The sequence below is a fragment of the Acipenser ruthenus genome, chromosome 6, assembly GCF_902713425.1.
Source record: "Acipenser ruthenus chromosome 6, fAciRut3.2 maternal haplotype, whole genome shotgun sequence".
Classification (NCBI taxonomy): domain Eukaryota; kingdom Metazoa; phylum Chordata; class Actinopteri; order Acipenseriformes; family Acipenseridae; genus Acipenser; species Acipenser ruthenus.
In genome coordinates, this window is record NC_081194.1 from 79,204,116 (window position 1) to 79,229,293 (window position 25,178).

A 25,178-nucleotide genomic window follows, 5' to 3' on the forward strand; every position below is an offset into this window, starting at 1 on the left:
ATATATATATATATATATATATATATATATATATATATGCGCATATGCATTTTTCTACTCTGATGCATTATGAGCATCAACAATTTACTCAAAGCCTCCACTAGTGTTTTCTACTATTATAACAATTTTGACTTGCATTAATAAGGAAAAACATTGAGTGAAATATCTCGCATCACTATTTTCAAGGTGTGGTATCCAAAGCATAATCAACAAGTACAGAGAAACATCATCTGTAATTGACAAACCCAGGACAGGAAGACCCAAAAAGCTGTTGACAAGGATGAGCAATACGTGAAGATAATATCCTTAAGGACTAGAAAGAAGACAAGCGTTGAAATTGACAACAGAACTGACAGAAGGCACAGGTGTTGTTGTCCATCAAATCAACAATACGAAGGTCACTTTTGAAATCAGGACTTTGAAAAAAGGATGTGTTGCAGTAAGAATACCTCTTAAAGGGGAACAAGACTAAAAGGCTAAAATATGCACAAGGTCACAGAAATTGGACTATGGAACAGTCAAAGGTGCTTTAGATGGATGACACCTGTGCCTTCTGCCAGTTCTGTTAATTCAATGCTTGTCTTCTTTCTATTCCTCAAGGCTATTATCTTCAATTATTGCTCATCCTTGTTAGACAGCTTTTTGGGTTTTCCATGCCAAGCAGTATTCTACTGTACATTGAACATCATTCATGAAAATACAATATATGGATGCACTTTGAAATACAGGTACCGCAATTCTGTGAATTGGAGCATGGCACCTTGTTTTGTAAGTAGATGTAGCAGTGTGGAGTAGTGGTTAGGGCTCTGGACTCTTGACCGGAGGGTTGTGGGTTCAATCCCAGGTGGGAGACACTGCTGCTGTACCCAACTGTATAAATGGGTAAATTGTATGTAAAAATAATGTGATATCTTGTAACAATTGTAAGTCGCCCTGGATAAGAAGTATTAACCGTGGAACTATAAATACTTTGTAGCTACCATATTGATTTTGAGAACATGAGCATGCAGATATCTTACTAAGCCATATAATATATATATTATTTATATATATATATATATATATATATATATATATATATATATATATATATATATATATATATAAAATAAAATAAAAAAATTCCCAACCAAAATGCAGTACCGCTTACAAGTTGAAACAGTTTTAGATTGAAGATGTGGCAGAAATCAAAACACATGATCCTTTGTCCTTTGTGCAAGTCAGGTGACTTAGGGTGGGGGTATCACAGATCCGGATTAGCACTGATCTTGGATAATCTAAATGTTAAATTTAAGCAAGATGTTAAATCAGGGTCTGTGAAACCAACCTTTAATTGTCTCGAGGCAGTTAATGATAGGTGAATGACAAGGAGAGTTAAACATTGGTTAATAAGATAATTTATTATAAAAAAAAGGGCAGCCAATGCCACCTAAAAGAAGCTTCTGTACAGAAACAAAAAGGCACACACACACTGGACAACTACCTGTTACTCCTTTCCCTGATTAAACAAGCGTCACAAAACAGTTTTGAAATTGAAAAGTATTTACATATCTAAGAAACGTTTACAGAATAAAATAAACATGCACAATCTTATACCGTTTAAAAAAAAAAAAAAAAAAAAAAAAAAAGTCAAGAACACTGGAACAAAAAATAAATAAACTGGTGAAACTAGAAGGCATGTTCACACTCCGTTGAGCTTCTATTTCTTTCAACATCCAAATTCCCTGCAGTCCTGTACAGAACCCCGTGTGTGCATGGTGAGAGTAGAGCGCTGCATCGCAACAGCACCTCCTGCTGACAGATTTACACATTACCTCTCAAAAAAACTTCACACAATCTAAATCTAGTGCTCCTGTGTCACGTGCAAAACCGCATTAATCAGCACGGTCATGTTTCATTATGGCCTTAACCCCCTCTCTAACTGGCCCTTTAAGCAAAAGGGATATCCACAGATCTTACAAAACTATCTGAGCACATTCAGCCTGGCTCACATGCCTACTTGTATTTACGCAATACTGGCGAGGCTACTAATTAAACAGTGCTTAGGTCTTGTACCACCCGACACACAAAGTGATTAAACCCACAGTGCTTTAAAATAAACAAAGCAAACATCTACTACACACATGCAAGTGATGTATAAAAGTACTTTTTCTTTAAATAAATAAAAAAATAAAATGAAAAGCTCAATTTTACCCAAGTAAACATTTGTGAACACCCACAAGACAATTTAATGTAACAAATAACATATACAAGCCAACCTTATTGTGTGTACAGACTTCAAGACCATAATGCACTAGAATGTGGACAACAAGTACTCACTTTTGTGATATTAAAGTAATTTCTAACACTAATGCAAACACATCGCTGCTGCACATGCAAGACACATACCTTGGAGCAGCAGCACACAGAAAGGCATTTCTCCATGGGGGGGGGGGGGGGGGCAAGGTAGAGAATGCAAGGAATTCAGTAATATCATTTGAAAATTTGCCTGCAACAGCCCAATAGAATTCAGTTACAAATTAACCCATATACATGAAATACTAGAACAATAATAAAAATAAACACACGCACACAAGTATCTCTCCAAAAATTACAAAAGGGTTTAGGTGACCTGCAAGGGAATAGTGTAGCTACAGCAACAACAAGACGATACTTAGAAAATCCAAGTTGACACAAATATACAAATAAAATACACAAAAAAATCAAACCAACCAAGAAATGGTTTCAAAAGGTAAAATAAGATCAAATACTTCAGGGCTGTGAAAGTGTGTGTGCTGGATCGTAAACTGATTTAGAAGGCACTCTGGGGGCTGTAAAGCACAAGATGAAAACACAGGGTATGGGTTATATTTTCAAAGTTTGCTCCAGTTTTTAAATCACCAGCAGATGAGAAAAGACATGTATCTACTTCACTAGTATCATACATCCAAGTAAAATAACTAGACAGGATTAAAACGCTTTGAAAATATAGCCCTACATTCTAAACTCTGGGCAAGGATAACAATACAAATTTCACACATTCAATAAATAGTTTCTCCCTGGGATAAAAGTGAACACAGAAAATACAACCAACATACAACCATGTACGGGTAGATTTTAGGACCATGCGTGTCCCAGTGATAAAAACCATCAGTATTATTTAAATCAATTGAATATACACCATAGTATTGTCTGGGCGATTGTATGCCTAGCTTAGTTTGCCATGATGCCAAAAACACAAAAACGTAAACATATATAAAAATAAATTTGATACAATATTTATAGAAATAATTTGTATATGAATCTATATAGGATAGCCACTTTAAAAATATTGCACTTGATTAGAATGTGGTTATCCCTTTAAAAAAGTCTTTGATCAAAAGCACTTCCTGAAGACAATGTCGGGTCCAAACTCCTCGTACTCTCCCTGGCTGATCCAGGCAGCACTGAAGGAAGGCAAGCTGGCGAGCACAGCCCCTCCACGCCACACTGAGAAGTCCCGATCCTTGGGGCTAGCCACTCGCACAGAGTCCGACAAATCCACAGCCACCATGGATCGGATTTCATCCTGAAGTCGCAAAGGCAAACCAGACAGCATAGTGTTTCCACCTTTATGAAAAAATAAAAAAACACACACGACATGTATTAGTGTTGTGCACCATTACGTTATTTGGCCTCTTCATTAGCGCTCATAAGTTCTATATGCAGCCTGCTGATTCACAATTCCAAAAACAAAAATTAGGAAACAAAAAAAAGTCAATAAAAAAACTGAAATACTTCTAAATATTTGTGGTGCATTTTTTTTTACCCGAGCCACAATGAAGGTTCAAGAGTTTTTGCTGCAGAACTCAGCTGTCAGTAGCGACTTGTTTGATCAAATGTTTTACCTGATAAAATGATATTTCCCATGAAAGTTCTTCTGAGGTCCATGTCGCAGCGAAGGATGGAGCGGAAGACACTTTCATGCATCCCATAGTGGTCTCTTCCAACCAGCTCTGGCTTGAATAATATCTCGGGGGCCCTATCAACACAAACATGGTAAACGCAATGTACTGGCATTGCTCTTCTAAAGCCACAAAAAACAGACACATGCAATATCCTGAGGACAATTAGACATTTACCTTTTTATATAGCACCTTCCACAGAGGACCACCATCACAAAGCACTTTACAGAGCTAGGCTGTCAACTGTGCATTACATGCAGAGTCACTTGCAATAGGACATTGATTTAACATTTCATCCGCAGGATGGAGCACAAGGAGGTTAAGCGATTTGCTCAGGGTCAAACAGCGAGTCAATCAGTGGCAGAGGTGGGATTTGAACCAATGACCTTCTGGTTACAAGCCCTGGACTTGGAAACATCTTTATTCCCCCCTCCATATGCCCTCCCTTTTTACATTTTAATTGAGTGAACTAAGAGGCTTCAGGGAGAGGCTGCTGGATTAGTTTAATTTGGCTCCAGTATGCACCAAATGCTTCCAAACAACCAAAAGGTTGAAACAGCATGGTATGTGTTTACCTGAACCTCTCATTGCCCATGTTAATGACCTGCCCATCAGGTAGTGTGTAATACATCTCCGTGTGGGTCTCGGGTCCTCGCGAGCCACGCAGTTCAGCTTCGTAGTCCCGAGCCACGTAGCAGCACTTCTCCTTCATCTCCCTCACTATCTCCAGCTCCGCTGAGGTTCTGAACGAGAAGCCTCTCTCTTGCAGCAACTGGAACAGGACAATTAAAACACATGGCTACAGGTTACAGGTCACAGTGAGCCATCAAAAGGAGAACAAGGCAACTAACAATACATAAAGCAGGGGCACGTCCTCAAAACAAGCACAGATACCAAATAAATAGGTATTCCTAAATAAGTGCAGATACCAATATACATGTTTTGCTGCAGAATACAAAACAGTACTTCCTACAGGTTGTATTAATTACAATAGTGTTCAGTAATCCAATGTATTTTCACACAAAACAGTATGCTGTACATTAAATATTGTAGTAATTAAAACAGAAAGTTGTACACATAAGTGCTGCCTCTCTCTCCTCTGTCCTAATTCTCCTCGACCTCTCTGCTGCCTTTGACACTGTCAATCACTCTATTCTACTTTCCTCTCATGCTGACCTGGGAATCTCTGGCACTGCTCTGGCCTGGTTCTCCTCCTACCTCTCCAACCACACTTACCAGGTAACCTGGCGTGGAGCAACCTCCACACCTCGCCCTCTCTTAACAGGAGTCAGATTTCTGCTCAGATTTCTCTCCTTCCCCACCTCTGACTCCACCATCCTCTCCCGTACCTCTACCTGCCTGCTATCTCTTCCTGGTACTCTTCCCGCCTAGACTACTGCAACTCCTTCCTGGCTGGCCTCCCTGCGTCCGCCACCTGTCCGCTCCAGCTCATCCAGAACTCCGCTACTCACCTGGTGTTCTCTCTGCCTCGCTTATCCCACGCAACTCCACTGGCTCCCGATCACCGTTCACATCCAGTTCAAGACTCTTGTACTAGCCTACAGATACCTTGACCAGACTGCACCCAGCTACCTCCAGACCCCCACCTCGACCTCTCCTCCTACACTAGAAGACTGGCTCTACCTCCTCTACGCTCCCCTGCCTCCAAAGCCCGCTCCTTCTCCACCCTCGCCCCGCAGTGGTGGAATGACCTTCCTACAGATGTCAGGACTGCCCAGTCCCTGACCACCTTCCGGCACCTCCAAGACTCCACTCTTCAGACAGCACATGTAGAACTCTTATCTGCCCCCTATTTTACTGCATTTAATCATGTACTTTAGAGTACTGTAATCTGTCAAGTGTTATTTAATCTGTAGTATTTTGTATTTAATTATATCCTGATGTAACTATCACTGACACTTATCTGCTCCGTTACTGAATCGTATTTTATCACACTTGTACTTGCTAGAACCAAAGCCATTGTATTTATCTTGCTCTTAAATGTATTACTTGTACTGTGATTCTTGAAATGTATTTTTGTTTACGACCAAGTCACCTGGATAAGGGCATCTGCCAAGAAATAAATAACACAGTGTAACAAATTTATTTATTTTTTTTTGGTTCCTGGGTAGTAAGTGTTATTTCCTAATTGCTTAGGCGTCAAAAGTATAGAAAATGGCTATTATTCCCCACAAACTTTGCTTTTGTGACCAGGACAGTGATATTTTGAAAGTTACCCATTTTCCAGAACATTCCAGATAGATTCAGTGCTGAGTAAACTTGGAGTAACTCCTACAACTTTCTAGAACTTTCCAGTAATATAAATAGTAGTACAGTGGCCTTAAGCCCACCAGTTCAGTTTAGTTCCAGCTGCCTAAGTGGATAAATATCTGCATTTTTCTGAGATGGCATCAAGGTCATAGGAGACTTCAAAATGGTGGCATTCCTGATGGGTCTCCAAGGCGGTTTTACCAAGTTTCCATGCTATCTTTGCCTTTGGGACAGCAGGGACACCAAGGCGCACTAGCACAGGCGGGACTGGCCACAGCGGACCGAGTTCTCTGTGGGGAGGAACAACGTCAAGTGGGAGCCACTGGTGGACCCCCGGAAGGTGCTGATGTCACCACTGCACATCAAATTGGGCCTTATGAAACAATTTGTCAGAGCTCTAGATAAGGAGTCGGCAGCCTTCAAGTACCTTCAAGACTTCTTCCCTAAGCTGTCCGAGGCAAAGGTCAAAGCCGGTGTCTTCGTCGGACCACAGATAAGATCCTGGAGTGCAATGAATTCCCCAAGAAGCTCACTAGTAAGGAGAAAGCGGCTTGGAACAGCTTTGTCGCAGTGGTTCGGGGCTTCCTGGGCAAACACAAGGCTGAAAACTATGTGGAGCTAGTTGAGACTATGGTGAAGTACTACGGCACAATGGGCTGCAAGATGTCCCTCAAAGTCCATATCCTTGATGCTCATCTTGATAAATTCAAGGAGAACATGGGAGCGTACTCGGAGGAGCAAGGCGAGCGCTTCCACCAGGATATACTGGACTTTGAACGCCGCTACCAAGGACAGTATAATGAGAACATGATGGGAGACTACATTTGGGGGCTGATTCGTGAAAGTGATTTACAGTATAATCGTAAATCTCGAAAAACTACTCACTTCTAAATCTTTTGTAGTCATTTTTGTATTACTTTAGTATAAATACATGTTAATTTGGATTCATATGTTTTTTTCTGACTGTGAACAAAAAGACACAAATTCACCCGTTTTCTCATTGGAAATAGGTAAATTTCAAAATATCACTGTCCTGGTCACAAAAGCAAAGTTTGTGGGGAATAGCCATTTTCTATACTTTTGAGGCATAAGCAATTAGGAAATAACACTTACTACCCAGGAACAAATTGTTACATAGTGTAATAATAATAATAATAATAATAATAATAATAATAATAAATGCATTGCAGTGTGTGGAATGAACATCAGTTGTATGACTGAATGCGATTCATAAAGCAGAGTGACAGTAACCCAAAGTGTCATCAAGGGCTTGTCCCCATGGACTACCAGAATATTCTATTCTAGTCAGAGCATTGCATTCTGGCAAGAAGCTGGTGTCTAAGTACAAATTTAAATGAATACCTTTAAAAACTGGGAGGTGCAAATAACAGAGTAGAACAACCAGGTCCACACCTATACCAGGATTTATTCTTGTCATTTATTCTTGACTTGGTAGAATGCACTGCCTCCTGTTCTCTAAAAGAATGAGGTCAACCCCCACCTTCTTGAGCTGCTGCGTGATATCCTGTCCTGCCAGATTAAAGCGTTGGATGGCATGAGGGAGTCCGTATCCTTCATACACAGGGACACTGTGACCAAGGCCATCTCCAGAGTCAAAGACCACACCTAGGTTTAAAAAAAAAAATATAGAACTAATTTACAGACAAAACACATTCATTAGATTAAAACAGGAAGACAATATAAATCTTATATTGTGGTGCACGAGATGGACACCCTACTTTCACCATTTTTATAAAGGATCTTTAGGACTCGCACACTGGAACCAGTTAAAAGGCCCGACTCAAAAGGATTACTTGAATAGTAATAATGTTTATTACTATTACACAGTAGTTTCATTCTTACCTGTACTCCTTCCTGTGGAGAGGAGTGCCAGGACAGCTTGCAGGGCCACATAGGTTAACGGCACATGAAAAGTTTCAAACATGATTTCCACCATTCTCCGCCTGTTCTCCTGAGGGTTCAGAACAGCCTCGGTCAGCAGAACTGGATGTTCCTCGGGATCAACACAGAGCTGGTGGTGAAAGGTGTGGTGCCAAATCTGGAACCAGAGATCAATATTAAATCAAATATTTGATAAGCAAAGCCACTGAAATGTTATTACATGCACAACATTTAGTAAATGCAGGGTACCTACTCTAAATGTAATGTATGCACCAATCTATTGGTACACCAACTAAAAAAAAAAAAAAAAGTGTGGCTGGCAGACTTCCAACTTTCTCTTATTACCAGTTAGTTCCCCTGGTTACAGTGGCTGAAACAAGTTCAGTACCTTCTCTATTTCATCCCAGTTTTGTATTATCCCGTGTTGCATGGGGTATTTTAAGGACAGAACTCCTCTCATGTGCTGGGCATCATGTCCAATGTAGGCTTCTCGTTCAAACCTGCCATTCATAACCTCCTGCAAGAGAAGGTGGTGTTTGCTACGATTAAAACACTACAGATCACAAGATCAGCAATGCTGGCGGGTGAATCTCCATCTCTACAGTCTAGTCTGCTGCAGCTCTGCTTTCACAGCAGCATTCGAAAGCTGCAGGATCACCCGAGCATAGGTCAGCTTTCATGGATACTTCGGAACGAACCAATACTGCAAGACAAACTTCCATCTTAATACTCTCACTCTTAGTTTATAATTTAAAATAAAAACAGAAAAATGGGGGAGGGGCTACCTCCCCACTATGGGGGAAATTAAAATACAAAAATAATGCATGTACGACACAACGAAAGCAATGATACTAGCTCTTAATCATCTTATAGAAACGGTATATATAGGGCGCATATTAACTACAAAATGTATTCAATTGTTGGGGACCACAGGGCAATTCTACAGTTTTATCATTTCAAATTACTCACATTGTTGTAATAGGGACATTTAAAATGCACCAAGTAGTTTAAAATTAGATACCTAAATTAAAAAAAAAAAAAATTGAATGGATTTAGGATTTACACTTGGGCTCCAGAGGATTCTCAGTTAATTTTGTATTTAAAATTTCCTACAAAAACGAATTCAAGCTCAGGGGAGATGGTTGGAAAGCCAAAAAGTTCCCCATGTGATCACTGCATGTCAAAAGGTGGAGTAACCAGAACTGACTGACTATGTGCATAGCCACTGGAGGCCAACTGGGGTTTAACGAGGGAGGAAACAGACTTTATAGATGGACGGTTTAATATACAAATTAAAGAAACGGAAAATACATTTAAAAAGGGTACAAAAAACATGAAGACGTATTGAACATATAGATCTTTGTTATATCTAAGATTTTCATAAAAAAAAACTGAAGTGATGTTTATTTTATATTCTTCACGCACACATTTTCAGGAAATATAGAAGGATAATCAAAAGATGGAAAATGCAATATAAACAGAGTCCTTCGAAGGATTTACCTTGTATTTAGGCCATCCAATTACAGTGGGGAATATGGTGGTTGGCAGATCTTGATCGGCAAAGCCAGCTTTCATGAGTGAGGATCCAGTATCCAGAACAATGGGTGTTCTATAATCACTGACCTTTCAGGGAAAAAAAATAAACTGCAATCAGGATTAAACATACTGAGCCCTACTCACAAAGTTCACATCCTGTGTTACAGGGGGGGGGGGGGGGGACACTTGTATTTTGATGGATACAATTATGTTTGATATTTATGGGTTTTACCAAGCAGCTTTCATGCATACGAAGAAAAAGCCACACCCACAATAACTGCAAGAATATCTAAATCTTATACACCCGAGCAATGTTGACTGCTGGAAGGACAACGTTACCTCTATTAGAGACTCAGAACGAAGACTGTCATGCACTGGTGGGCACTGTGCAGCACGCATTCCTACCGAACCACTGACATGCACTGCAATCACAGGATCATGGTGGCTCCTTTCTCCGAAACCCTTTACTGCATCCACACAGTCCCAGCGAAATCCTTCTCTTTCAGGTTCAACCGATGTGGACCTCTTCGTTATTTCAGAGTCCTTGCAAGTACGACAGTCTGCTTGTCTTGCCTGCAGTTCTATATGATGGTCAGATTTCAATGCAGGGGTGGAACAAGACTCTGAATTCCTCTCATTGTTTGCAACTTCAGATTGAGTTGTTAAGGCATCTCTGTGGATCTCCGTAACAAATGCGTCTGCCTCACAAGAAGGCTGCTTCTCAGACAGAATGCAGCCGAGCGTTAAATCTCCCTCACCTGCTTTCTGTTGCTGGACAGCATTCTTCTTCCTCCTCTCTTTGGGTTTTGGAGGGTGCTTGGGTTTTTTAATCTCCAGTATTACAGGCTCAAAAGTGCAACCTTTCAGGGAGACTGGATCTGATGCCGTCATGGTTACCTGATCGCATTTGGGTGCTTGTCTTTCCTCTTGGTTTTTTGGATCAGTGTTAGAGGGCAGAGATGCTTTCCTTGGCTTTGGTATTGGGGCTACAACAGCAGCAGGAGTTTTCCCGGAGTCAAACGGATCACCCACAGGTTCTGGAGGCTCCTCTTTTCTACAGCCTCTCCTCCTCCTTGCAGCTGGTACTGGTATCTCGTTCCTCTCCACAGTGAGATAAGGCATGCTCTCAGATTCAGTAGCACTGACCTCACAGCTTTCAAGCACTTGATCCACTGTTTTCTGGGTATCTTCACTTGGGATATCAAGCGCTGGCTGGGTCAGAAGCAGCTCTGGAGTGGAATGGGTCGTTCCTCCGCTTTCCTCAGGGACACAGCTCCTACTGAAAGGATCTAAACTCTGGAGCACACACTGCAAACCTCCAGTGGCAACAGTATGGATAGAAGAACAACCTTCCAACTGTCCATTAGTTTGAGACTGTTCATCTAGGCAAAAAGACACATTTCTCTCAGGGGTCCGTGGACATCCATCATTTCTTATGGAGGTCATTGTTGCAAGAGAATCCCTTGAAATCCCTTCCCCAGAATCTGCTTTGTCACTTTTGGAGCAGTTCTCTTTGGGCCAGTTTGTTGTATGACCCATGCTCAGAGGTGTGCCCTTGTCTGCATTCACAGCTGCCTTCCGATTCGTTAGAGCTGAAGTCACTGAAAGCCTCGTCTTGGCTCTGGACTGTGCTGCAGGATCAGAGGACTGGTGAGGGTTACTGCAGGCTGCTTTCCTGGAACCACTGTGCAGTTGGTTTCTTATTTTTGTATTCCTTTCTGCTCTCTCTCTGGCCAGACTCTTTTCCATCTTCTCTACCTCGGTTCTCTCCTTTTCCAGCTCCCTCAGGAACAGCTCCCTTTCCTTGCTTGGATTCAGCAGGCTCCCCACAGCTTGTTCCTCTGGGGCTGCTCTGTCTGCTTCCTCAAATCGCTGTAGCTCGAGTATCTTCAGGTTCTCTTCCAAAATCTGCTCCTCTATAACATGCAGCTCTTTCAGTTCCTGGAGCAAACGGGAACTACTGCATGAGCTGGAAAACGCCCTGCTCCCATTCAGACTGGCCACAGCTGTTTTATTGAAATCAATAGTTGTCGCAGAATGAACGTCACGAGTGATGGCTGAATTCGTGGGGCAATATCCAGATTCTTGGTCACTTCCGCTTGTTCCAGAGTCGTCTTCAAAACCAAGAACACCAGCTTCTACCAATTCACAGGAAGACATGGGAACCTGCATTGAGAAAGACAGCAGGATCTTGGGTTGAAACAGCTTCTGGTGTCCATCTGCACTTGCTTTAAAGTGTTTATGATGGCAAATAAGAGTTTACCAACAGCTACATTGATCAAAAGTTAGTTACATAATTGTGTACCTATTCACTACAGGTTAAGTGTTGTAGCGTACATATATATTACACCTTACAATAGCAGTACATGCCAACTGCCAGAAGAGTTTGGATAAGTCAAGATTTCACTATATATGGATATAAAAGCTAGCATTACCTTCATATTTTAATTTTTTATTTCAAACCAAGAAAGGAAAAATTGTCTTAGCTTTGAAATATGCCATCCATTACGTAAGGTTTATGAATAGTCCCTTACCACATGCATTTGGTCTGTATTGTGGTCTGACTCAATGCTCCACATTTCAAAATGCTTGTTACTGTCAGTCTTCACAAGGAGATCTAGTACTTCCTCTTGTTTTAACACACTCTCCTCTTCCTGGAATAGAATATTAAAACATATTTTTGAAATGCAGTTCAAATTTTACACAATCGGGTATGCTGGCTGATAAAACCCAATGACCAGAAACAGGCATGTAAGTGATGGTATTGATTTATAGCATCTTTCATCCAAATAAGAACACTGGAGATGTATTCCATTGCATAATTCGGTAAACCAGGTCATGTACTGGCATATACTTGAGCTATTAAAGCTTTCATTTAGGGTACACAACTCATCAGGTTTTGATTCAACTACAAGTTAGAGGCCATCATGCTGTGGTGATGAACCACCGCTTGGGGCCCATTGTGAGGGCTCCTTGGCAGTCAAATCAGCAGGTTTGACGAGAGGCAACAAAACACAGCATTTCAGGGAATTCAACTTAAGACTTATGTCTATATAACTGGGTTCCCTTATGTAGCAGTATCAATCTCATATACATACAGGCATTGGGCACACAGTCTCTACATCAATAAAGGAAGAACAGAGCAACGCAACCCCCCCCCCCCCCCCAATCATCATTTACACCAGATTCCCTCCCTCTCATTAGAATCACATGACCTTTTGTCTCTCGCATGAGACCTTCTCCAATTAAAAGGTACAGCACTCAATCTGCATAGTATACATGGCATTTTGTCCTTGGTTGGGGAGAATTTAATAGTAACACTGCCAAATAACACACCTCCAGAATGTCTGCGGCTTGGATTAGAAGTTTCTCAACAACGCAGAGATCTTCCTGTTCTTTCAGGTCCCAGTCATTAAACAAGGATTCCATTTCCGCTGAATAACTTCCCATACTGCTTAGGTATACAGGGAAACCAAATAAACAAAAACAATTGACTTAACAGGTACCAAAAACAGCATTACTGGTAGAGTGCAGCAGAAAGTACTGTAAAATACAACTTGCCATTAGTCATCATAAACAGCTTGCAATAGGGCACCAAACATTATGAATTTCACATGCAAGTTGTCATACAGAAAAATGTGCTGGTACCTGGATCACAAAATTGTCATCAAAAAGGGAAGGACCAAATGCAAACAAAGTATACAGGATCCTTCAGCAAATCCTAACAAAAAATATATATTTTAAAATATTTAGAAAATGATGGTCTGGTACCTTTCCCTTGTGCCTTCATGGTGTTTCCTGGAAGCGTGCAGGTCATAGCTATCCCAGAGCAGTGTGTGGGCTATCCAAGAGGACTGATTTGGTTTGTCACGGGTATCATTCAGGGTGCTGGACATGACATTACGAATGGGACTCAGCTCGGAGGAGTTCTCCAAAATTCTCTGCACCTGCTGGAAATGGCTCTTGTCCTCCGTCTGGATGCCACTCTCAGTGAAAGCCAAACCTCTGACAGCATCCTGTTCAGAAGCCTGGGTCTCCCCAGAGCGATCTCTCCCATCACTGGAGTCTCTGCAGGAACCCAAAGGTCGGGTAGTTTCCAGCAATGCATTAGGGCTTCCAAGCAGGTCGCTCTGCAGCCCACACTTGGCCGAAGGTCTTGTTGGGGTGATGGTGACTGTGTACGAGTTCTCCAGGTCATCCAGAGGCAGACTCAGCCAGGGGTTTTTTGGTAGGCTGGCAGACCTTTTAACCATGACCTCAAAATTCAAACAGCCGGAGATGATCTTTGGAATGATCTGTATCCTTGCACTCGACCCACACCTCTTAGAGTGAAATTTAAGATCCTCAAGACACTCAGAGTCAGACATGCTGCCAACGATCTCCTTGTGAATTTGAGGCTCTTGGGGAGCTGGTGTGGGAATCTCCTGAGCCACAGGGGGCCTATTAGGCATTTCCCAGGCTTCTTTAACAATCCTGTGGTCTAAGTGGCAGCTCCCAGCTCCATCAATACCCGAGTCAAAGGAACTCAAAGAAGGGGGCTTTCCTGTTGCTGCCAGACTGCATGGAATTGTACCTTTAAGTATGAGGTTAGAGAGTGTGTGACTAGGAGACTCCCATGTTGGTGGGAGTGCTTCCCCACAGTGATCAGTAAGCAAATTTATTTTGGATGCCAAGCCCAAATTGGATTCATTGCTGCCATTGTTGTTACATCCAATGGATAAAATACATTCTTCAACAGATTGCTTTTCAGGTGCTCCGATGCCATCAGGCTGCATTGGCTTGCAAGGTTCTTGCTGAATCCCATCAAATTCAGCGCTACTCAGAAATTCTTCCTGCCACTGAAATGCTCTGTGTAATTCATTCAATGAAACAGATCCACAAGAGGTCAGCAGCTTTGTGATGATCAGACAACTAAGGAAAGATGAAGCACATGGTTAATAACGTCAATGCAGCAATTACAATTTTTATGTACATAGACTGACAGGTTCCTCTGTAAATCCCAAACGACTATCAATATCTTGTCCTGAAAAATGTCCTAATTACAAATCATCACAACTGCAAAAAGCAGTTTTCTGTAACTATTTAAAAAGATAACGTGTGGACATATGCATGAGTGGACAATTAATAAAAGTACTACAAAAAGAAGATAGCCTCGATATGAAACAGTATTGGAAAAAAAAAAAAAAAAAGAGTGCCACAGTTTAAGTGTGTACCCACTCTGTACATCCACAATGCAGTGTACAGACTTGCACTACAACTCAAATATATAACATTTCTTACCGACGTGACAGTTGCTTCCCCAGCCTCTTTAGCCGTGCATCAGGGATGACATTAGCCAGGTGTGCAAGCTGAATCAACTCATCCATTTTAGGGGAAGGATTCTTCCTTAAGAACCTGTGGACTTGCTGCTTCCAAGCTGGACTCACGCAGACGGCTGCTTCTCGTGGATGCTGTGTTCGCTGAACGCTTCCAATGCTGCCTCTCCATAATAGATCTTGAAAGAAATTCTGGTGTAGGACCAAATTATACCAGCTTTCTGCCTGCCAGAAAGGAAATATCTAGTTACACTGCATGGCAGTAAATGGTGAAGCATATTGAAATAGAAGTGCTTCCCCTAACATAGCACGACCTATTAACGTTAACCCTCATAACAGAAACACTATTCTGCACCAACAGTAAATTTTCCCTCTCAGTACAGCAGTCTGTTAAACTGGTCTTGACAAAGCCAGAATAAACCATTGGACAATTACTTTCATATAAAACAAAGAATGTTAAAAACGGGTTCTCTTTTCATATACAGTAGCAACTGTGTAAAGTATTAAGATTTGTTTTTTCTTGCTTAAATACAGATATTCCATGACTATAGAGTTTGAAACCATTGCTGTATTAAAGATCAAACACACACTTTACAAATTGCCATATATAATTACCATCGTAGGAAACCAGTAATGGACCATTAAATCCTGGCTCGTCACACTGTACTGGGTAACCATGCAAGGCATTTTTAATAAGTTAGTCAGGCTGGCTATTGCGTGTTCACACCATCTTGCTATACAGTACACATGATTTAAAAGCACACCTGTACCTGCCACCTCATATAGTGCATTTCTAAAAAAACACTAGCACAGGCTTGCTCTCTCCTTACAACCACTGAAGGTACACAAGGAATCGAGTGGTTGTTCAAACTGTTTCTTTTTTAAATACATATACGAGTGCGGCTCAAGTACCACAAGGAAACACTTTGGATGGTCAGAGCCAACCTGTCAGTACATTTTAAACCCTTGTTTGTGCACCTCATTGCAAATATAAGTTACAGTAGCATCATTTTTATTTGTGAGATACATGTGTCCCTTGCATCTTAAAGGGTTAAATTGGGGCACTCTGTTCTATCTAGAGTGGTTTAAGGTTTTTTCCTCAATAATACCCTGCCTCCTTTTCATTTAGGACATATCATTAACTTTGATCTGCACCGATGATCTTGTATTCCCAGTATCACCTAGCATTTTGGCTCTTACAACATTGGTCCATCGCATTCAGCTTGCTTCACTATATCAATTACCCACAAAAGCCTTGGAGAAAGTCAAGTACAGTGTGTTCAATGTGCCACACATGAGTAGCACAGTTGTGCAACACCCGGATTAATCTAATTTCAAACACTTTTTACCATGTGCATGTCTTACTTGATTTAAGAAGCAGTAGAAATCACAGACAGCCCTCAGAGTCTGGTGCGGAAGCTCAATGGCTGTGCGGAAGTCTTCCTTTACCCTGTACAACTCCTCAGTGCAATCTTCCTCTGCTCCTTCTCTGCCATCCCTCTCCATCACTCCCCTCAGCTCAGAGAGACCCAGCAACACATCCTCTGCATGATGAATCAGCTCCTGTGATGCACAAACAGGGCTTTGAAAAAAAAAACTACTTTCATCTCCCACTCGTACATTTGTATTCTGGATCTCTAATCTGCCACATCTACATTTTTTTTTTGTAAACCTCAGACTTGTGTGTAAACTAAACCTTTACGTGTTTCAGTATTCCAGTCTCACAAAGTATGAGCCACGAAACAAAACAATCAAACAAATTTATTTTGTGATTACTCTACATTAACTCATATACAGTTACTTACATACTATTGTGTGAATTTTCAAAATCAGTTAATATGCTTAATATATATTGGCATTTAGAGGTCTTACCATTCCAGGTTTATAGATTGTTGATTCATACTCTGATTGTAGGATTTCTGCTTTGCCAGCATCTTCAGCAATTTCTATTCTGTATGACTGGAGCTTCTCAATTCCTTTTGTATTAATACGTTCAATGATCTGTTAAATAAAAAGAAAAATAAACACAAATATCTTTCATTAAACTCCCTCACACACACACAAGACCGCACCCAACAGAGAAATACATTTATATGAATGAGAAATCAGGTCGACTGCTACTGGATTATAACCTACAAAAAATAAAGAACCATTTTATACAGCATATTTTAAAAGTCTTTGTATTTGTTAATGCAACATGTGGTGTCCTAGAATTGAATTTAAGCACAGCTTCTAAAAAGGTTTTTCAAAATTCACACCAACTTCCAAGACTTCACATGGCTCCCTAGGGCCCATCCCATAGAAGGACTGCAGCTGCCTGGTACCTGCAGAGCTTCTTGCCGGTGCTGAAGGTTCTTCAATGGAAGCTGGGCCCTGGAGAGCGCCTGTTGCCACAGTAACTCCACTTTATCCACTGCTGCCGTTATCCTTTTAAAAATATAGATTAAAAAGAAAAACCGAATGCAAGTTCATTTTTTGTACCAAAAGGAAAAATGATACGCCACACACAAGCAAACACTGCTTTGCAATTATACCCGATTGCTTTATTCATTTCCAGATTCGTTTCATTCTGACTCTACATCACAGACTGAAGCTGGGATGTTCTCTTGGCTGCAGCTCCCTGCTCCCACTCAACACAAATGCTAACTCCTCCCTTAAGACATGCTCTGCACTAATTACTACCAAGACTCGGAATTATTTTGTACCAACAGTTTGTGTGTGTGTGCTATTTAAAAGCCTTCTAGAAAACAACCACTTATTGAAATGCTTAATTCCCCTCCCAATAAGCTTTGTACTACAATGCCAATGCTGACGCTCTAGCAACAAAGCGAACTGAATGCAAAACTTAAGCAAACTGGCGGTCAGCTGACCAAGCTCTCAATTACAAAACAGAACAAATGCAAAATGCATTAAGACTGAGAGGAATCCCTTGCCAGAGTGGCATTGTACTGGCCCTGTATTAAACATGTGCACCTGGACAGCGGAACTGGTACACAAACAATGTATACATCATGCGATTATACCTGTTGTGATTTTCCAGCATTTCAAAGGCTGTATGCGCAAACAATGATGTTCCAGCCATTGCCCGATAGGACAGGTGTGCGTCTGGACAGCGTAGCTTCTCCACGATCCGGTCACAGCGTCCCAGCAGCTCATCGAGGCCAAGGCCCCTGGCAGTGATGGAGCGCAGATCACAGTTCAAAGGTTTATTTTATCGGAAGTCATTATAAAGAGAAAATGCCACTGCCAACTCAAGGAATTTATTTTAGACATGTCCTTGTCCTGCCACATGTGGCCAAGCCACAAAAAGGGTTTCATATTGTCAGTAGGGCTATGGCATGTTAGATGTATGCAATTTTATTAATTGTGCATGGGGGAGAAAATGCATTTTTTTTAAATCACCCAGAGTGCACCGTAAACAGAAACGGGCTCCGATCAGGCCTCGTAGTGTCCATTTATTTATGTTTAATGCAAAAAAACAAGACAGAAAAAAATGGGCCATTTCAAATGGGATTGTCTGCAGTCTTTAGATTCCTGATCCTTCCATCCAACGCAACGAAAAATCAGAATAGTAAATCCCAGTTCGGTCCGCATTTATTACAAAATATCCAGACTATGATCAGACAAGCTGGATTTTAATTCAGTTTATCAAGGTAAAGCTAGCATAAGAGACTACAGAAAAGGATTCCTGCTCAATTGACGATACTGTACCATCAGAATGCAGTACTTGTAATCATAGAATAGCTTTTTCATAGGCTTTGGTAAAATGCCTGCCTGAAATACTCTGAACAACATTATAAATGTGATCTACAGTGGGGGTTAAAAAACAAACCAAAAAAAACACATATGCAGCAGTCAATTTTTAGGAATGCTATGTTTTTAATGAGTTTTTTTTCTTATTTCAAACCATTTGTCTTTGCTGTTCTACCTGCATGTTCTGTGAACTGCTCAAAAAAAAAAAAAAAACACACACACCACGACGTTTACAGTAATGTTTATAAACAATCCTTCCCTTTTCTCTGATAATTGGTGCAAATGTCACTGCCACACAGAAGCCTTACCTTCTCAATGCACTGTATCTAGCCTCATTATTGGAACAGAACAGTTTCAACTCCTCTATGGCATTGGGGAGGGGCTGCCGAGATAAGGACTGGAGATGGGCAATACACGACGGCAGTCTGTCAACCACAGCAAAAAACTCCCTCACAAAGGCATCGATCTCCTGTAAAGATACACTATAAAAACAAAAGGAAGAGCACCTTCTCCATACAGCATCTAGAAGCATTTCAAGTAAGTTCAGGTTGCAATAAAAGGGAGGCAGCCTCTCTGACCCATGTGAAATGCAGATAGTCAAGGAAATGTTCAGGTTTTGTTCTCTACAGTGTAAATTAACCATCACCAGCTCAGACACTCCTTTGGGGGTCCCTTTTGTAATTTACTTCCTTCACCGTCTGTCTAAGTGCTAAACCTGATGAAGGACACTGCTATAGAAGAGTGGTAGTAGCCCAGCGTTGTGCTGTAGTACAGTAGACCATTGCAGGCAGCCTCAGAAATGCAACCAGCTATTTCCTGAATTGTCAAGCAATGAAAATAAACATTTGTCCTGTGACTGGACTGTAGATACTGTATAACAGTCCCTTGTACCTATATCTAAAATAATTCTGAATGAAGCGGGGATGACAAACCCGAGGAGCTACTCCAACAGTAAAGGTACTGTCATAGGAGCCGAAATGACATCTCCGATACAAAATGCATCTTTATAACGTTGCAAAATGTAAGAGATTCAGCACGAATCACTACCTCTATTGCTTTGTAAAACATGAACTGGTGTCTGAACATTGAATAAAAATAAATAAATAAATAAAAGTCATAATGTGTAGAAACAATTAAAACCCCAGAGTTACATTCACAAAAACATTACTCATTTTGTAGCAATTATAACCTAGCAATTGCTGGAAATATGGAGGACATTGTCTGTGCACAATTTGAATAAAATCAGCTGAATGGAAGCATTTCAGTTGTTAATTAGGTCAGATGGAGCCCTTTCACTGTTACGTTAGCTTCTCCTAGGTAACAAACAAAGGCCTGGAACACCATTAGACCGAATCATGAATGGGTTCACAAATAGAACATATTCCACAGTGAAATACCCTTTTCTCTGTAGTAGCCGATGCTTCAAAAACAACAGTATGCGTCAGGTTATTTAATGAATCTCCTGAAAGCAAAACAAACATAACTGTGACCGGCTTCCATTAGAACTGGGACTGAATGTAGCAAAATAACCCTGCATTAATAACCCTTGCATGGCATGCAAAAAATGTGTAAGACTGACAGACATATGGATTGCTGGTCACAGATTCCAATGAAAAATATTGCTTTAGAAACACTGCACGAGTTGCTAGATCAAAAGGAAGGAAGAAAAAAAAAAAAAACACTACATTTACAGTTATATATAAAAATACATGCGTTTGAAATCCGCACAGACAAAAAACATGTACTACTACTACATAGGATTTTGCTGAGGCCCCTTTCCAAAACGAGGAGGTACATCTGCCGTAGCATCCATTTGCTATCCTTTACTTGCAGAATTTAAAAATACTGCAGTTTAACTTGCCACTTAATGAAAATAAAAAAACACACCAATTTATGCATCAAGAGGTAGTTTAACTGATTTGCAAGCTAGCAGCATGTTCTATCAATCACTGTTGTGTTGCCAGCGTAAACAATAGCGTCTAATAGGCAGATTGGCAGAGCTTGGACAAGTCACAAGGTAATGCATTAATCCAACCAAATATTTCCTCATTCACTCCCCTTAACAGAAAACTGCGACAAGAAATCAGGTTAATTGGGTTACATTCAAGTACAGAATTAGCCAAAGCACAACATCACACCTTGATGAACAGGACCCAGTTCCTGTGACTATAAACAAGGTAGCCTCCGAGATCCGCAGTCAACTGACTTCGATCAATGTAATTAAAGAGTCCAGAGACATCACTCAGGAGAATACACTGAATAAAGAGAAGAAAATACATGTGTATTTGACTTAAGGCAGGGGTTAAAGTAACAAGCATACACGTTTAAAATTGCAAAATCGACAATGATATTTCTGTCAGATTCTATATGGTACACAAGCTTTACCAAAACGTGCTTAAGGGGGAGGTAGAAGGGCCTACTGTTCAACATTAAAGCCCAGCGATTCACTTCATTGTGCATCATTTTGACATCTTCCACCTTCACATGATCTGGGTTGATAAGTTTATGCACCTATTAAGGCTGCCACCTTGAAGCGTGTAAACACTCCCATTTAGTTAACTATTAATAAACGTTTACTGCAGGTAGTTTAAATGCTGACAAAAATAAATAAATAAAACAAATACACGTGGCAGCCTTAGTAACTGTGTAATCACTTTCAAATGTATTTATTTAAATAATTAATATATGTATGTTAAATAAATTAAATCAATTTTCATGCCTGTTTTTCTACACAATGTGAAATGCCCCAGTCCAAACCAATTACCTACCATGAAAACTGAAGAAATGCAATGTTAAACACTTCCATTTGTAACCAAAATATCTTTCATTTGAAAGCCCTACCTTAATGGGAGAGGCAGTATGAGATTTTGATGGACTCCGTGCTATAGATTTTAACAGAAGATTTTTTACATCCTTTCTTTTGGGCTGGACAGCATACACAGTGTTAATGGTTTTCCCGGATTCCTTTTTAATTCAAGAGAAAAAACAATCAAACACATTAAACAGCTCTGGAATGACAACAAATAAAAAGGCTTACATGCCGTACCCACAAGCCACCTTTATCTGTAGATCTGCTTGTTGGTACTTCAGAGCACCTACAATGTGGCACAAACCAAATCAGAGTTTCCATACACATGTTTGCACAACAGCAAACCTACCTATTCCATAGCAGTTTCACCCATTCCAGATTTTAAAACAAGCTTGATTAGCCACAGTGTATAGGTAACTAGCTTAGGTGTGTTATTAAACTCAGCTGAGCCAGGAATGGATCAAACTGCTACACAATGGGAGTCTTGTTTCCATCTCTAGCATATAACACAGTACGAGAGAGATCACTTACAGCATACATACACCCCTAACAGACTGTACTGCACACATTTACACCATCCCAGAAACAAGACTATCAACAGTCAGAGATAGACAGTAAGTAAATATGGACTGGTGAGGAGGGCTATAGTGGAAAATTGACCCAAGGGAAGACTATTGAAGAGAGAGAAACATAAAAAAATCCCTGAGCTATCAAGACAATTACCTGGGCCAGTAAAAGGGTTTCAGTGATGAATCTTGTTGTATTCAGTGTAGCTTGCCTGAGATCAAGTACCACTGAAATTGGGCAGTCTCCTCCTTGGTGTTTACTAGCAAAAGAACATTAAAAAAAAAAAAAGTATACCTCAAACAATTGGAGGAAAAAATAAATAAAAATAGAGTATCTATATATCTCTATCTATATATCTATATATATATATATATATAGTGCTTTTTTAACCAATCTTAGTGTCCGAGTGCAATGGCCAAGTACATGACTAAGAAGAAAACATTGGTTTGGATACAATGACATCCTTTTGTTCTTCAGCGCATTCTATCCTTCAAGCTCTTAGCTTGAAAGGCTGCCTGTCCCTCTTTCCACTTTGCATTTAACTAGACCAGGCAGTTCAACTCCAGTGCTGTGGGCCCATTCCACTCCAGGTTTAACAGGTAAAATGAGATAAACTACTTCAGGGTCTGGATGCAGGTTTAATGGGTCAAATTAAACAATTCAGAACACAGCTGGACCAGCAGTAGAAGGGCCGTCTTTCACCACCCCTGAACTAGACCATTAAGGCAAATTATTTAGAGCAGTGGTCTCCAACCCATGGTCCTGGAGATCTACACGCTCTTCTGTTTTTCATTTCAACCAAGCTCTGTTAATTACACCAATGATTGGCTCAATTAGTGCAGATTAACAAGTGTTCCAGATCTTTAGCCATTAATGACAGACACCAATAGCTAAAGGAGCAGGAGTGGGGCCCCCTGATTTAGAATGCAATGTCTCCTACAGCATGCATGTGCACAGCTCAGACATTTTAAGAGGTTTTGGGAACTACACTTCACACAGTATTGGGCTGAAGTGAATAATTCAAGTGTTGTTTGAGCCAGTGTTCATGCTCTGAAAAAACATTACTGGAAAGCCAGAGGCGCTGGTAGTTGGGATCACTGCCCTTCAAGGGCCAACTAGTACAGTGTTGTCCATCCACAACTTCCAAAGAGTAATACAATGTCACAAGTAATGTTTATTATTAATCAATGCTGTTGTATGCCAACTAGGTCATCATACATGGAAACGACAACTCCTATTGGAGAAGCCCACTACCCACCAACAAACATGCCCTGTCTGTGCTGCTTCATTGAGTGGACTTGTGCCCATGTTTTCCAAGTAGAAATCCTGTAGAATGTTTGTACCCAGTTAAATTGGACTGAAGAGGAAGAATGCATGCTTCTAAAGTACAAAACCAAACATTAAATCGATACAGAATCCATCCAATAGTTGTTTAATACTTACTTATGCAAATACAAAAAATAGCTAATAAATTTGACAACATCTTCCTTCTTGAGATCCGAATTTAGTTTATTGTGCTCAAGAACAGGGAACATGAGCAGTGGGCATCCATGCTGGTCAAAGCCACCTGTGAACACAACTCAGTTTAAATGTGAGGGCTGGCCATAGATTTTACAATGAGAAAACAATTCTAAAAAAAAGCTTCAAACAGAACCAGAACTTCATTTTACCTGGAAATGTAACAGCCCCCGAGCACAAAACACGATCCTTAGGCAAGTCTGGAAAGGAAGCATGGATCCCTGGGGGAAGAAGTTATCAAATAACTTGTGCTGTACCTCTTGTTACATGTACCAGTTAACCGATTCATAATGTCTATGTTACAGTAGGTTTAACGAAATTCTAAGATGCCAGCGGCTTTTCTGCAACAGATAACCCCCCTTGCTTAAATTCTGCAAAGACTTGCTGTAAATAAAGCTATGAAAAAGGGAAATTAAATCATGGGACTTGCTACGCTTTAGCGGTTGTTAAAACGCTCCTATTTACATAAATAATTTAAATAAAAAACAACAAGCCTAACCGTACACTTCTGAAAAACAAAAAAGCTAAATACAGGTAGTTTAAGTTTGTTCCGTTTTGTCTAAATAAAACACTTACATTTAAAATGTAACACAGTTAAATACAGATAACAAAGAAACGTAGCGTCTGCTAATTGTAACACCTAACTTTAAAATACACGTGTCGCTTGGGTTTTTTAAGCAGTACCGAAACAAAAACAAACATCACAGCCTCAGAACTGCAACACTGTACCACGGTATACAATTTGTGCGGTACACCGGTATTGGAGTCAGGACAACAGGTTTGGCTACAATAAGATATATAATGTTTATAAACGCTGTTCAATACAAATACTGAGTGTAGCTGTTTTATTTATACAAGAAAAAAGGTTTGTTTTAATTGCACAGCTAAAATAATAGCGCATCAAAGTGCGCTCGCCGCTCGCTCGTTTGTTACCTGTTGCTTTGGCGTTCATTCTGCAGGATTTCTCACAGGTCAGACAAAACTGGACCCGATTTTATAGTTCTTCACTGGAGCATTCCATGGGATCTGAAACCAATAAAAACAGCGTTATCTGCCCTCTCACACCATATACTTCCAGAAACAGTATATTTTAATTTTATTTTGTGAGGTGAGTAGCCAGGACAGCAGAGCTGGTTAAACCCACAATTTCCGCCATGTTGTTGCCATTTCAAATCGGATGTAACCTAATGAACATTCCATCAAGAGATGACCCACCCCATACCCTTATAGCTACACGGAGGTGAAGTGGGCGGACGGTCACTCAGCGCAAACACGCGGGGATTTAGGGGATCAGCGAGGGAGCAATTCTCTCCTCCTATCAGCAGTTGAATGGTGCTGAGTGAGTGAGTGAGTACGTACGTACATTAATGCACATTTTAAATTTAGAACAGCATTTGTGTACGTACATCTGTATACAACTGTTTCTTATTATTTCAAATTGATCTTATGTATGTGTGTGTTTCATATTATAAAATAAACTATTAATTATTTTAAAACAATATTTCTCACTGTTTATATATCTGTATGTTCTATTCAATGTATCTGCAGTGACAGGTCTAAAAACTGTTATTATTTAAATTATTA

At 40.4% G+C, this 25,178-nt stretch overlaps 1 protein-coding gene across 2 annotated transcripts; it reads right to left on the bottom strand.

The window, feature by feature from the left end:
- Positions 1-1,381: 1,381 nt before the first annotated feature.
- LOC117411326 (uncharacterized) lies at positions 1,382-24,804 on the bottom strand. 2 transcript variants are annotated; one of them, XM_034018671.3, is made up of 23 exons: positions 24,528-24,804; positions 23,747-23,815; positions 23,520-23,643; positions 22,233-22,335; positions 21,542-21,664; positions 20,839-20,955; positions 19,009-19,169; positions 17,971-18,117; positions 17,272-17,374; positions 16,820-16,948; positions 16,313-16,510; positions 14,913-15,172; positions 13,404-14,543; positions 12,969-13,086; positions 12,167-12,286; positions 9,972-11,798; positions 9,597-9,719; positions 8,485-8,613; positions 8,058-8,253; positions 7,696-7,820; positions 4,499-4,695; positions 3,867-4,000; positions 1,382-3,588 (listed from the first exon to the last, which is right to left on the bottom strand). In XM_034018671.3, the coding sequence occupies exons 1-23, from the start codon at positions 24,544-24,546 to the stop codon at positions 3,356-3,358; spliced, it is 5,895 nt and encodes a 1,964-aa protein (XP_033874562.3). In that variant the 5' UTR covers positions 24,547-24,804; the 3' UTR covers positions 1,382-3,355. The 2 variants fall into 2 exon arrangements, with proteins under 2 accessions (XP_033874562.3, XP_058881837.1); XM_059025854.1 differs by having other exon boundaries at positions 12,969-13,083; positions 24,528-24,803.
- Positions 24,805-25,178: the final 374 nt, after the last annotated feature.